General features: G+C 43.5%; 1 protein-coding gene across 1 annotated transcript in view; it reads left to right on the plus strand.

Annotated features, from left to right (window-relative positions):
• The first annotated feature begins 387 nt into the window (after window positions 1-387).
• The window catches only part of MARCO (macrophage receptor with collagenous structure), a 33,732-nt gene continuing 18,511 nt past the window's right edge, over window positions 388-15,608 (plus strand). Inside the window, exons 1-4 of the mRNA XM_033113052.1 lie at window positions 388-570; window positions 11,711-11,812; window positions 12,650-12,865; window positions 14,192-14,227. Of these exons, the coding sequence (XP_032968943.1) occupies window positions 462-570; window positions 11,711-11,812; window positions 12,650-12,865; window positions 14,192-14,227 (463 nt within the window). The 5' untranslated portion in view covers window positions 388-461. The remainder of the gene's footprint in view (window positions 571-11,710; window positions 11,813-12,649; window positions 12,866-14,191; window positions 14,228-15,608) is intronic.

A 15,608-nucleotide genomic window follows, 5' to 3' on the forward strand; every position in this document is an offset into this window, starting at 1 on the left:
GTCCATACTGAGTAGCAAGGATGAACCCCAAGAACAGAAGGATGTCAGAGGAGGGATATTTCTGTGGGGGCTGGAGAGGTTCCAGGGCCGCGAGTTGGGTCTGAGACGATGGGAGGCCTTGGGTAGACAGACGGGAAGGAAAGAAACGTCCCCCCTGGTCATTCAGCTCTCTGCTCGCAGAGGCCTGGGAGCAAAGACTTGTGCCAAAGCCACCCAACCCCCCTAACAGGCCACTTCACTAAGCAAGAATTCCACAAGTGAATAGCCTGTTTTTGAGAAATGCCCAATCCTGATCAGGGCAGGAAACGTTTTGCAAATTCAGAAAGCAGAGCCAAGGGGGAAGTGCTGCGATCTACAACTAGTTACAGTAGTTAAACGAGAACAGTCTTTCCCTGAGTGGCTCCTCATAAGGGAAGCATTTCTGCTGGCTCTAGGACTTTGGCCATCTATAAAGCCTAGCGATGGAAAATAAGGAAATTCTCAAGGAAGAGAAGTTCTTAGCTAGCACCGAAGACAGAGCTGCCCTCGACCAAACCATGTTTCCTGCAATGGAGACCTTTGAAATCAGTGGTAAAGTACTACCCCCCAATAATGACATTGGCCTGGTGAGGTGGTCTTTCTGTTGGTGACAGAAGACTAGAGAAGTCCATAGAAAGTCTGGGTTTGCACCATAGACTCTCTAATACATTTAGGGAATGCTTCAAGCTGCCATTTGTGTAATGCTAATAATAGATGCTGTATCTTTGGCATATAGTTTTGTGGGTTTTTTAGCTCCCCAATTCCTTTCAATGGTATTTAAATATTTTCCCTTAGATTAATGCTACTGCCCCTCCTTTTTATGCGTGCCTTATTCTCACGCACAGGTTGTGTGATGAAATGGCAATGCAAAACAAGGGGAACGAAAAGTTCCACAAAACTGAAGCCAAGCGCGTCGTATCTATTTAATAATGTAGCTCCCCACTTCCTTTCAATGGTATTTAAATATTTTCCCTTAGATTAACACTAATGCCCCTCCTTTTTATGCGTGCCTTATTCTCACGCACAGGTTGTGTGATGAAATGGCAATGCAAAACAAGGGGAATGAAAAGTTCCACAAAACTGAAGCCAAGCGCGTCATATCTGTTTAATAATGCAATGCCTCTAAAATTCTTTAAGGTGACTTCTGTTATAACTGAAGTGTTGACCAGGGAGTGCTTTAACTATTTCCTGTTGCCTAGGATATGTTCATAGCTTCATAATTAGTTTGTTTTCGGTTAAACTCAGGTTTTAAAATTCAGTCAACTCTGTCGTCTTTATTTTTTCACTCAGCATTATACAGGTGATGCATTTTTAAAATCTTCTAGAATTTGTAGCGTTTAAAGTCACCAGTGAGTGACTTTCTACAGGGGAGCACTGATCTCCTATTCCAGAATATCCACTGCGAATCGTCTTCCAAGTTGGTCAGTCCTTTCCACGCTCAGTCTTTTCTGGAAGGTGTGTGTTCAGGAACTGCATCTCTGTCCTCTGGCCTGAGTGTCCCTCTTATCCAGCGTCTGTCTGTGCAGATCACTGGTTGGAATTTATGGGGGTACAAAGACGAAGGGGTCGGTGCTACCTTTAGGAATTCACAGCGCAGTAACAGAGAAGGCAGACATGCAAATTACTTTAATAATTATTGGCTATTCAGAACTTTGCAGCATTCTGGATATATGACTTTTTAAGGTACTGAAATGTTCAAGCAAAGTCAGCTGATCAAACATTTTCAGCACCTACTACCTGCACTGAGGAAACAGACAAAAACAAACATGGCCTCTGGCCTCCGGGAGCCCACAGTCGTGTCCGTAGTGGCAGGAGGATGGCAGGGTGAGGATGGCCATCACTTATTTCTATACAATCCGTCACCGGCTGTGACTGATATTTGCACAGGACATTATAAACGAATCTGGTGTGGGGTCATTGAGGACAGAGCCGATTCGGCTTCTAAAATCTAATGGATAAAGAAAAGTAATCAGAGAAAGGAGAGAGTGGCTAGGGTGGATAAGGGACCATATGTTTAAGATATATTCACAAGGAATATATCAGGGAAATGCAAAGAGCTCCACATTGCTGGGCCAAAGCTGGGTGGGGGAGCTCAGTGGGGATTGACACTAGGACCAATTAGCTTTATCCTGAGGGCAATAGGGAGCCTTGCCGGGGTTGAACTTGGGCTGAGAGGCATTGGTTTGCATTTAAGATTGTTCACTATCATAGATGGTGGACAAGCTGGAAAGAGTAATGCTGAGGACAGAGAGGAGCATGGCAACAAGAGATGAGAAGCAGTAGTTGTGAAAAAGGAAAAGGAGAATGGTCTGGAGAAACATAAGAAGTCAAATCAGTTGAACTATAATGGTGGGACATGGCAAGTGAGGGAGATACAAGTGTCAAGGGTGAATCCCGGATTTCTGACTTGGGCTATGGATGCCACTAACTAAATATCGACCCAAGAAACAAAATCACTCCAGTTTTGATGGAAGGAATATTTTTCTAAATGCGTTTACAACTTCCTGTCTTCTCCTACAAAGACCATGGAACAAAAGGAACTTTCCAGATGAGTGCCATTGTGGACAGTAATCCCTGTAATGCAGTGACTTTCTCAGGGCTTCCTGAGATGAATGAAACTACTTGCTTCAGCACCAAATGGCTCCAGGCATCTTCAGATGTTGATTTATGTCTGCTCTACATTGCTTTAGTTTCTGAAGATGCTTGAGCCCTGAAGGTCCAACAAACCCCCAGGTCTTCCTCAGCCCCATCTCCCACATCAATAATGGAAAACCTGAGCTTGAACAAGTGACTTTACATTTGTCCCTGTTGACAATTTCTTTCTGGGATGCACTCCCTTCTAACTTTTTGAAAAACATGAACATTTGTCTGGCTCAAGTCTTCCTGTCACTCCCCTGATTGTATCTTGCTTCTCAAGAAGTGGTTCTGCTTGAACATTGCAAGTTCTTGCAGGTCTGTGGAGTGTCATGTGTCTGACCTGTCCCCCTAATCCCTCAGCTATTTCAGGCTTCACATCGTTCTTCATCATAGTTCTTCCCACTAATTTTAGTCTGAAGAATATTCTTCTTGACAGAGAAGACTCCCAAAGATATAGATAGAGAAGTTATGGGTTTTGTTATTCTTTGTTTTAATTAACATTAAGCATTGGCTCTTAGCTGCCTGTCCCTTCTTCCTGTTCTAAAGATAATTTAAAACATTTTCCCAACAGACTTTAATTCAGGGTCAGCCTTGCTGATGTGACTACTATCGTTGCATGTCATTATTCTGACTTTGTTCTTTGTCACATCACTATTTCTCAGCATCTTTTAAACATTTGGTTTTCCCCGTAGAGTTTTTAAAACTTTTTATTTTGAAATAATTATAGATTCACAGAAAGTTGCAAAAAGATGTACAGGAAAGGCTCTGTGATGCACATGCAGTTTTCCACAGTTGACTGATATTGGTACAACCCACCAAGATTATTTAGATTTCATTAATTGTACAGGCACTCATCTGTGTGTGGGAATATAGTTCTCTACAATTTTATCATACACCTATATTTGTGTAACTACCACCAGAATCAAGACACAGAATGTGTGTTCAATCACCACAAAAATTTCTCGTGCTATTCCTTTATACACGTACCCCTCAGTCCTCCACCAGCAGTCACTAAGCCCTGACAAGCACTAATCAGTTCCCCATTTCTATCATTTTGTTATTTAAAGAATGTTATATAAATGGAATCACACACTATGTAACTTTTTTAGATTGGCTTTTATTTTTCACATAGCATATTTCCCTTGAGATCCATCCAAGTTGTTACATGTATGAATAATTGGTTCTTTGTATTAATGAGTATTGTTCCATGGCGTGAATGTATCAGTTTGTTTAACCCATTGAAAGATGTTTGGGTTGTTCCCAGTTTGGGGCCATTACAAATAAAGCTGTTAAGACCATTCATATGAAAGTTTTTTGTAAGCATAAGTTTTCATTTCTCTGGGATAAATGCCCAAAAGCGCAATGGCTGGATTCTAAGAGTATGTTTGGTTTTATAAGAAGCAGCTGATCTATTTTTCCAGTGTGGATGTAACATTTTCCACTCTCGCCAGCTTATCTATAGTTACAGAAAAAACCTCACTGGAATTGCATAGGAATTGTATTACACCTATGGATCAATTTGAGGAGAATTGACATCTTTACTATGTTCAGTTTTACAGTCCGTGAACAAGGTATGTCTCTACATTTATTTAGGTCTTTGATTTTATTTTTTAAATCAAGATTTTGTAATTTTCAGCATACAGATCCTGTATATATTTTGGTAAATTTATACCTAAATATTTTATTTTATTTGGATTGTAAATGCTATTTGTTTTACCTTTGATTTCCACATGTTTGCCAGTAGTTGTATGTATTAGGTTGGTGCAAAAGTAATTGAGGTTTAAAAGGTTAAAAATAATTGCAAAAATCGCAATTACTTTTGCACCTACCTAATAGAAATGTGATTGAATAGAGAGTGAGAACAGATATCATTGCTTTGTTCCCAATCTTAGGAGAAAAGTCCTCTGTTTCATTAGTAAGTATCATGTTAGTTTTAGATATTTTGTAGATACTATTTGTAGATACTTTTTTTAAGTGAGGAAGTTCTCTATTTCTAGTTTGCTGAGAGTTTTTATTAGGAATTTGTCATTATGGGAATTATAATTGTGAATTATAATTTTGAGAGCTTTATTATGAATTGGAATTTGTCAAATGCTTTTTCTGCATCATTTATATGATTAAATGATTTTTCTTCTTTAGCCTGTTGATATGATGGTTCATATTGATTGGTTTTTGGATATTGAACCAACTTTGCATATCTGGAAATCCCATTTAGTCAGAGTATATAAATTATTTTTATACATTACTTGATATGGTTTGCTAATATTTTCTTGAGGATTTTTGTGTCAAATTTCATGAGAGAAATTGGATCTTTTTTCTTTTCTTTTTTTTGGCATTGTCTTTGTCCGGTTTTCATACCAGGGTAATCCTGACCTCATAAAATGGGTTAGGAAGTGCTCTCTACCCTTCTATTATCTATAAGAGATTGTGTAAAAATTGGTGCTAATTATTTTTTAAAGTTTGTCGGAATACTTCAATAAAATCATCTGGGCCTAGATTTTTCTTTTTCAGGAGATTTTAAGTTACAAATTAAGTAGTTATAGATATTTATATTATCAATTTCACATTGGTTGGGTTTCAGTAGCATATGGTTTTTGAGAAATGGGCTCATTTCTTCTAAGTTGTGAACATAAAGCTAGTAATAGTATTTCTGTAATTTTTTTTTTAATGGCTGCAGGATCTGTGGTAATATCCCCTGTTTTATTCCTGATATTGGTGATTTGTGTTTTATATATATATAATTTTTGTCAGTCTTGCTAGAGCTTTATCAATTTTATTGATTTTATTTAAAGAACCAGCATTTCTTTTTGTGGATTTTTCTCTCCTTTTTTTCCCCATAAATTTTATTGGGGAATATTGGGGGACAGTGTGTTTCTCCAGGGAGTTGTCCTTCAATCTAGTTGTGGAGGGTGCAGCTCAGCTCCAAGTCCAGTCGTCATTTTCAATCTTTAGTTTCAGGGGGCGCAGCCCACCATCCCATGCGGGAATTGAACCGGCAACCTTGTCATTGAGAGGTCGCACTCTAACCAACTGAGCCATCTGGCTGCCCTGATGTTCTCTTTTGTATTCCTATTTTAAATCTCATTGATTTCTACTCTGATCTTTACTATTTCTTTTCTCTGGTTGTTTAGGGTTTACTTTGCTCTTCTTTTCTAGTTTCTTGAAGTAGGAACTTAGTTTATTGATTTGTGATCTTTTCTCATTTATAATGAAGCATTTAGTGCTATAAATTTCCTCTCACTGCTGCTTTAGCCAAATCCCATAATTTGATATGCTGTATTCTCACTTTTGTTAATTTCTATTTTTTAAAAAATTTCTTTGAGACTTTTTCTTTTTCTTTTTTTTTTTAATTAAAGTTTATTGGGGTGACAATTGTTAGTAAAGTTACATAGATTTCAGGTGTACGATTCTATATTATATCATCTATAAATCCCATTGTGTGTTCACCACCCAGAGTCAGTTCTCCTTCCATCACCATATATTTGATCCCCTTTACCCTCATCTACCACCCCCCCGCCCCCCTTATCCTCTGGTAACCACTAAACTATTGTCTGTGTCTATGAGTTTTTGTTTCTCATTTGTTTATCTTGTTCTTTTGTTGTTTTTGGTTTATATACCACATATCAGTGAAATCATATGGTTCTCTGCTTTTTCTGTCTGACTTATTTCACTTAGCATTATAATCTCAAGATCCATCCATGTTGTCACAAATGGTCCTATTTCATCTTTTCTAACACCGAGTATTCCATTGTGTATACATACCATAACTTCTTTATCCATTCATCTATTGAAGGACATTTTGGTTGTTTCCATGTCTTGGCCACCGTAATCTTTGAGACTTTTTCTATGGCCTATCCATCACTTAGAAGTTGTTTTGTTTGGTTTGGTTTCATTTTTTCCCAAGTGTTTTGGAGATTTTCCTATTGTCTATATGTTATTGGTTTCTATTTTGTTTCCATTGTTAGAGAACATACTCTATATGACTTCATTACTTTTACATTTTTGTTGAGATTTGTTTTATGACACAGAATATGGCTGAATATTCTATGTGTTCATGGAAAGAATGTGTATACTTCTCTTGTTGCATTGAGTAGTCTATAAATGTTAATTACATCCTGTTAGATTATGATGTTCAATTCTTCAATACTTTGGTCATTTTCTATCAATTGCTGAGAGTGAGGTGTTAAAGTCCCCAACTATAATTATGGATTTATCTATTTCTCCTTTCACTTATATCAATTTTTGCCTCATGTCAATGGAAGCTCTTTTTTTTTTTTTGGTTTCTTGTAGATAGTATATAGTTGGGTCATGCTTTTACAACCACTTTGCCATGCCAATATCTACTAGATATAACTTCTCTTAGTTTTTCTTCATCTGAGAATTGCTTCATTTCTCATTCATTCTTGAAAGATATTTTCATTGGGTATAGAATTCATGGTTGATAAGTCATTTCTTTCAGCACAGGAAAAATGTGTCACTTCCATCTGATCTACATGGTTTCAGATGAGAAATTTGCTATCTTCAGATTGGTATACCTTTATAGGTAACGTATCATTTTTCTCTTGGCTGCTTTCAAGAGTTTTTCTTTTCCTTTAGATTTTTAAATTTCTTTGTATCTAGATTTTTTTTTCAGAATTTTACTTGTGATATGTCTTGGTATTGATTGCTTTGCATCTATCATGGTTGGGGTTTGCTCAATTTCTTGAATTTGTAGGTTTACGTTTCTCACCAAATTTGAGAAATTTTCAGCCACCGTTATTTGTTTGAATATTTTTTTCAGCCTCACACTCTTTGCGGGACTTCAGTGATATGAATATTATGTATTGTGTTGTTGACACACAAGTCACTGAGGTGTTTTTTGTTGTTGTTGTTGTTTTGTTTTGTTTTTGTCAATTTTCTCTGTTTTTAATATTGGGCAGTTTCTATTATTTTATCATTTAGTTCATTGGTCCTTTCCTTTGTCATACATATTACACAATTCAGTCCATCTAATGAGATTTAAACTTTTTGTTTTTTTAAATTATGAGGGTTTTTTTTGTTGTTTGTTTGTTTGTTTTTAAAGATTTTATTGGGGAAGGGGAACAGGACTTTATTGGGGAGCAGTGTGTACTTCCAGGATTCTTTTTTCCCAAGTCAAATTGTTGTCCTTACAATCTTAGTTGTAGAGGGTGCTGTTCAGCTTCTCAGCGGCAGCTCAGGTCAAGGTGCCGTGTTCAATCTTAGTTGCAGGGGGCACTGCCCACCATCCCCTGTGGGACTCGAGGAATTGAACTGGCAACCTTGTGGTTGAGAGCCCACTGGCCCATGTGGGAATCAAACCGGCAGCCCTCGGAGTTAGGAGCATGGCGCTCTAACCACCTGAGCCACCGGGCTGGCCCCAGATTTAAACATTTTTTTCAGTGTTTTCAAGTTCTACAATTTCCATTTGGTTCTTCTTTATATCCTCTATTTTTTGTGAAATTAAAAATTTTTTGTATTACTTTCAAGAGTATTAATAATTGTTGATTAAAGTATTTTTGTGATGGTTGCTTTAAGATCCTTATTGAATAATTTCAACATCTATGCCATCATGATACTGACGCCTGTTGTTTTTATTTTCTCACTCAAGTTGTAATTTTCTCTGTTCTAAGTATAATGAGTGATTTTCTACTGTATAATGGACATTATGTACAGTATGTCAGGAGACTCTGGAGCCTATTTAAATCTTCTATTTTAGTAGATAGTGACACTGTTTAGGTTTATTACATAGATTCTGGCCCATTTTGTGGGCTGTAGTTCCAATAACAACTTAGTTTCAAAGCCCTGACTGTGCTATGCTTGTCTGCTCTGTTCACCTGATGCTATGGGTATTTGTGCTGTCTCCCTGCTGGTGATACCTGCAGGGGCAGAAGGCACTTCTACAGACTGTCAGACTACCGGATGCTACTAGGTGGGAGATGGGAACAGGGCAGAGACCAATTCCCTGGGCCTGCTCACCAGCAACTCAGTGCTGGGAAAGAGAGAGGGGGATTTGCTCCTGCTTAATCTCTACTAGTGTCACAACACGAGAGGAGCGAACCTACCAAGCCACCTTCTGCCACCAGGGGAGGAGTTGGGAGATGGCAAGCCTGGGAACCCTAGAGTTTGTATGCAGCCGTTTTTTCTTTGTTGAGATCTTTTATAGAATTGAAATTTTATTTCCTTCTGGAGCCATATTTTTAATGTAAATCAGACAATAGAGCTGTCAAATGTCTGAAAACTGCTTCCTTAAAATCCTCGCCCAGGCTCACCATAGTTCACTTCAGGGGGGCTCTTTCTTGTTCATCTGAGGTTGTTTTCATTTTCTCATCTCAAGCAACAATTCCTCATGGTCAAATCCAATCCAGAGTAGATATTCCTTTGCAGTTTCTTCTACCCTGTAAGAGATGATCAGCGTAGAGGGTAAAGAATTTATCAGATCCTCTGCTTTCTACGGAGTGAATTAGTTAATGTTCAGAGATCAGAAATTCCCAGCTTCTAAAATATCTTGCCTCTCTGCCAGGTGATTGCTCTGACTTAGAAAAGCATTCCAGGCCTCAGGGGACACCCACAAACCACGCTCATCATACTACCATGTCTGTTTTTCCTCTCGTTATTCTTACTCAAGTGCCTTCCTCTCTGCTCCTACCATCTAGTTTGAACAGATTTCTATCTTTCATGCTGACCCTCACTTCTACCTTTGACCTCTGACCTCTGCGACACCTGTGTCTCTGAAGCACAGTTGATCTTTCCGCTCCCATCCCATGTTGTGTTTCATCAAGTTTAGAGCTATCTTTGAGATTGTGTTCACCAGGCACCATCTTCTGTGAAGTGTAAGGCCTCCCTTCCGTGTTATCATCCTCACCTTGATGGTTGTGTGGATACCTGAGGCCCTAACTTGCATTCCCAGTGTTCTTCCAACACTTCTAAACTGACAGAGTTGAACTGCCCACAAGCTCAGCACCCAGACATCTGAAGCCATCCATTCATCCCTTCATCTGTTCAGTCATCTTCTTTCCAGCACATGTTGTGTACCAGACACCATGTTCATGCTGCAATATATCCTAAGAAGCTTCTATGAAGAGACACTGTTCAGGGTGATCGGTGCCGTGACAGGAGGGAACTCAGAGTGATGTGGGAAAACAGAGCATGGTCCCATTCAGCTCAGGGGACCCAGGAAAAATATCTTGGAGCAGGAGAAGCTCCATGGTGCTCCCAAGGGATCGTAGGAATTAGTCACACTGAAGGGAGGAGAGAGGGTTGTGTATACAGAAGAGATACGTGGCCCGAAGCGGGAGGGATGTAAGCAGGAGAGTCTGGCCTGACCGCGGGTGGTAGGATGTGCAGCCACAGGAGAGCTGGTTGGCAGGAGGGCTTCGTCAACCAGCGGGGAGCTGTTTGTACTGAGGGCAGGGAGCAGCCTCAAGGGCTGAGCAGGGCAGTGACTTGGCCAGGTTGTGTGTTAACTCACTCGTGTGTGTGGGCCTTTATTTGCGGGGTATAGTGGGCGATATTCTGTGCTAGACTGAGCATAACCAAGTGCCACTAACTAAAAATCTACCCAATAGAAAAGCCCCACTCTTCTTGGCACTGCCAGAGCCATCTCTGGACCACTGTGCATTAGATGATGCTCGAGCAGGGACTCCTGTTCTGCCGATGGCTGGAAAGAACGTCAGCAGGCTAACACAGCTCCCACAGGTGATGGAGAAAGATGCAAAGTCGTACGCCTCTATTGCAATAGTCAACTGAAACTTCTCCCTCACTTATCCTGAAGCAAAACGTTGCTCACAATGCACCCTCCATTTCCTGGGCTGTTCACTTCTGATCTCTTTCCCCCTCAGGTCTGCCCCGGGGCTCATTTCAACTGCATTTTCCAAGGGGCAGCAGTCAATGTAGGCTAGTGAGGTGAGCTCAAGCCTGGGAGTTAGATCGACCTGGGGTCAGGGGCCCCCTTTTTTGGACTGAGGCCTGTCCTCTCTGGAAGAGGATGATCACACCTACCTTGCAGGATTGCTGTGAGCACTAGGGATGACGTTGGCCGAGGTCTGGAGCAGAGTGGGTGCTCGGGCATGGGAGTGGTGGGAACCACAGGGCTAGGTGGGGTCCCTGCCTTTGGATGCCTCTCAACTGGCGTGAGCAGAAGGCTGGCGTCGGAACCACTGCAGCCTGTAACACCCCAAACTGGAAACAGCTCATCAATAGGGAAATGTTTGTGTGAATTGTGACTTTGTCTTTAAGGACTATCAGGAAGCTATAAAGGGAATCGTGAAATCCTTCTCTACAAAGAAAACTAGAAGAATGTCCATGGAAAATGATTCATTGTCAAGAGCAAGCTTCTGTAGTAGATGTAATATGACATCATTTATGTAAAACTAAAAGAAAAGAGAAGTCTACCTATGGGGTATATGGGTATTAAGTTTCTGAGAGCAAGGGGGACAGGAGGAAGTCCACGCCCCAAAATGCAAACAAGGCTTTCCTCCCCTGTTAGGACCTCGGGGTTCAGAGGAGGTCATGAACTCTTGTAATACTCTCTATACTATTTAATTATATTAAGCATGTTTTACTATTATCATTTAAAAGATATAAAGACAAAGAAAACAAAGGCCTGGAACTGAATCCCATATTCGTGTCTTATAACCTAATAGGTTTTTCTACTTCTCCACACCTTGCTCCTTGTTTATAAAATGGGAACAGTCATCCTCCTGTCAGAGGTTTGAAACGAACTCGTCAGTTTGCTCCTTCATCGGCTACACACCCACTAAGAGCCCTTGTGGCCAGGCACTGTGCTGGGGCTTTGTCAGTGATACCTCGTTTACAGACCACCTGGTTTCCAACTGTGGCATGTGACCCAGGGTTTTGTTTGCCTGGCCACACAGATGAATGGCCCACGATGGCACTTCTTGCCCTGTGGCAAGAAGGATGATTAGAGGAAGATTTCAGGGTCGTAGGGTTTTGATGTGTTCCCCACTCGACTACACACAGAAGGGATTTGGCCCAGTTGGGGTCACCTGTTCTCCATCCTTGGCAGCAGCCACCTTCTACCTGGGTTGTGTTTCAGATACAAAGCCGAAGAGGCCAAATGGGATGAAGTGCTTCATGGCCCTGGTACTCACCTACCTGATTCTGCTCTCCGTGGGTGCTGGGTTCTTGGTGATGAAAGGTGAGGCTGTCTTGGTCCTGTCTAGTCCCTCTGTGGGTGACTGAACATGGCTCAGACTGACACAGGGCTCAGGATGAGTGGGGAGTCCTGGGACCACTACTTCCCACCTGCTGGGAGAGAGTTCTCAGTCCCTGGGCTGCCACAGTGATGGAATGGGAAGGGGGAAGTATGTGTTTGTGTGTGTGTGTGTGTGTGTGTGTGTGTGTGTGTGTGTGAGAGAGAGAGAGAGAGAGAGAGAGAGCGCGCCTATATGTGTCTAAAGCAATGACTGATGCAGTTATTTCACATAGGCGTGCCGTGATCATCTTACATCAAAGATTTCCAGCTTCTGAGTGGGAAGGGGCTTTGTTGACTGCAGTGTTCATTTTAGCATGACTTTATTTTGCAAAGTGTTCCCAGTCCGAATGTTAAGGTCACAAAGCAATTCCATCAGCAGACACTGAAGTCACTCAAGAACGCTATGTGCCCAACTGTCATAAACACGTGTCACATGCATACTAAGTCAGACCAGCACATTAATTGTCATGCTCAGAACATGCACGGAAGTCTTAACAGCATGAAGGCTGAAGGTTGATTGTGACTCAGTGGGTGCATCTCCAGGCCATGCAGGAGTGTTCTGTGGGTGTGTAATGTCATGCCTGAGTGTGGAGTGCACATGTGCAAGAGACAGAAAAAGCTCTGTGCTCATTCTGGTCCTTGCAGCACATGAAATGTGTGTATGTATTTAGGCCTACAAAAGGTATGCACCTTTGACACAAAAATGTCAGGGAGTTACTCCATGCCATGGTCTTCAACGAGGTCCCTAAGAGAGTACTGTGGGGTGGGTGGGATGTCCAGTTCTGAATCTGCAGGAACAGCTCTGGGCCCTGGACATTCACTTCGAGAATGAAACACTGGCCGCTGAGGACAGCCTGTTCTTTACCCATTCGGAGCCTGTCCGTCACCTGGCTGTGGGTGCACCAAAGCTGCAAGTCCTGCAGGCCCAGCTCATAAAGGTCCACACCAGGCAGGAGTACCTGCTGCGGCAGATGGACAACTTCACACGGAACCCAGGTTTGGCCCCCTCGCCTCCAGATTGGGACTCCTCAGAGATGGGTGGGAAAGGAAGAGCTGCTTGTTCATGGGAAAGGGGACCTTTGGGTCCAAATCCCCTTCCATGGCAAGGAAGGGGCTTCGAAAACCCTGGCCTGGTATGGGACCCTGGGGGCCAAGACTCAGAGTGAGAGCCATAGGGGATGGACATGAAGTGACAGGCCCCGTGGGTGGCTGCAGACAGGGCTCTGGGAGACAGCGGGCTCAGCAACCCAGGAACCAAGGGCCCTGTCCAAGCAGAGTGTGACCTCAACAGCCAGGGACTGGAGCAACCAACCCATGGCCAGATCTGAGTCACAAAGCCCTCAGGCTGATCCAGAATGTTTAGGAGGGCGGTGAGGCACAGTACCCGGGGTAATGCCCAGGACCATGCCATGCAGCTGACTAATATTGGCCCATGGTTGGGAGAGAGTCAGGGTGGGCACCAAGCCATCCAGGTGATGTGGGAGCCGTGGAGGGGAGAGGACAGCTGGCGAAACATGGTGGCTTAGGTGGTGGGGCTGCAGGCAGGAGAAAAGAGAACCAAAGGGGAGAGGCCAGGGGCCTCCTTCCTTTGGTCCTCTCCAGGACTTGTACGTGGCACTCTCTCAGGCTGTCCCAGAAAGGAAGGGCTAACTTGGGCAATACCAGCTCCTATGTGTGACCTCACTAGTACAGGGTTTACACTGTTACACGGAGCCTGGGGTCGTTGCTCTGACCCCTGTGTCTGGGGTGAGCTGGGACGTAGGAGGGTGAGCCCACAGCCAGAGCCCGCAGGCACATGTGCTGGACAGACGTCCAGGAAGGCAGATCCCCCCAGAGGCTGCCACTTCCCCATTGAGCACAGATGAGGGCCGAGTCGAGATTTGAGGAAAAGGCGCGGTGTAGCAGATGGGCAGAGTCCCGGCTCAGATGCTGGGACACAAGTGGGTTCACACTTTCACTTGAGAGGGGAAGGAGCTCGTTTGAGCAACATGAGGGCCCTTCCTTGAACATGACACACTTGCCCAGCTGCTTTGGCTTCATAGTCTTCTAATAATGTGGGGCGCTGTCTAGGTCTCAACTCCCTTTCCACACTTCTCGGGCTCCCAGGGATCTATGGCTCTTGGATGTAAACCACTAGTTACAACTAAACATCTGGCTCTTTCCAAGGGCTCATTCCTGAAAAATGCACTGGTGTCTGGCCCCTGTTGTCCAATCTGCCTGCTTCAGCTCCTCACCCCTGAGAAGCCCCCTGTTTGCACTGAGCTGGGAGCTCTAGGTGTGTGCCACCACAGCTCAGCTTGCAACCTCTTCCTTCCCTTTCAGACCAGTTCCGGACCAAAGGCGAGCGCGGCGCTCCAGGTGGGTTCATTTCCCTGCGGACCCACGCTGCCCTCTCCCACAAGCCCATATTCAGGGCACACAGGAGTCAGGGGAGCCAGCTGTCAAACCCTGAACTGATTCTCAACAGTGTCCTTTCCTGAGACCCTGTGCTGAAGTGAGGGGTTGCAGTCCCCAGTTCTACTTCCATCTCTCTGGACCCCACTCTTGTGTATACAAAATGGGTATAGCATTATGGACCCTACACACTTGACTAAGCTTCTACTCCATATCCATGGTTCTGCACTCACACATTCAAGCAACCATGGATTGGAAATATTTAAAAAAAAAAAAATTCCAAAAAGTGGATCCCAAAACAATACAGCATACAACAACTATTGACATAGCAGTTACATTATGTTAGGTATTGTAAGTAATCTAGAGATCATTTAAAGTATCCAGGAGGATGTGGGTAGGTTATATGCAAATACTATGCCATTTTCTATGAGGGACTCGAGCATCCTCAGGTTTTGGTAACCACAGGGGTCCTGGAACCAATCTCTCGGATACTGAGGACAAGTGTAGAGAGCTTCCTCACAATGGCGCCCTGGCATGGGTGCAGGCTTTGCTGTTGGGAAACCCCGAATCTGCTGGCTTCTCTCCAAATGCGTCACCTCTGGCAAGGCCCATGCCTCTCGGAAAGTCACTCCTCTCTGTGGTGATGTGAGGATGTGCCACGATCTGCGTATCTGTGGCCCCCGCCAAAATCCATATGTTGAATTCCTAACGCCCCAGGTGACGGTATTAGGAGGCGGGGCCTGTGGAAGGTGATCAGGTCATGAGGCTGGAGCCCTTGGGAACTGGACGAGTGCTCTTATAAAAAGGACCCACAGAGCTCCCAAGTTCCTTCCACCATGTGAGGACACAGCAAGAAGTCAGCCATCTGCAACTTGGTGGAGGGCTGTCGCCAGAACCTGGCCACGCTGGCACCCTGATCTTGGACTTTCAAGCTCCAGAACTGTGAGAAATGAATTTGTGTTGTTTATAAGCCACCCAGTCTGTAGTGTTTTGTTACAGCAGCCAGAATGGCCTGAGACAGGACAAGGAGCCCTGTGCTGCCCGCCGAGTCATTGTGAGACTCGAGTGGGCAAAGCAGAGCAGCTCTTGGAAAGGTAGAGAACTGCGTAGGAGTGGCAGCAACAATAGTTTCGTCTATGCAGCGCCTGCCACGTGTTTTCCATGTGGTTTGCACATGGCCACCTCAGGACAGCCCTGCATCACTGGTATATCAACCTCATTTGACGGATGAGGAAACCGAGGCTCAAAACGAAGAATGCCTTCCACAAGGTCACCCAGCTAGAAGGCCATGCTACTACTTGTCCCAGGTCTGTGTGACTCAGCCTCCCTCAGACGACATCATCTA

The sequence above is a fragment of the Rhinolophus ferrumequinum genome, chromosome 8 (genome assembly GCF_004115265.2).
Source record: "Rhinolophus ferrumequinum isolate MPI-CBG mRhiFer1 chromosome 8, mRhiFer1_v1.p, whole genome shotgun sequence".
NCBI lineage: Eukaryota > Metazoa > Chordata > Mammalia > Chiroptera > Rhinolophidae > Rhinolophus > Rhinolophus ferrumequinum.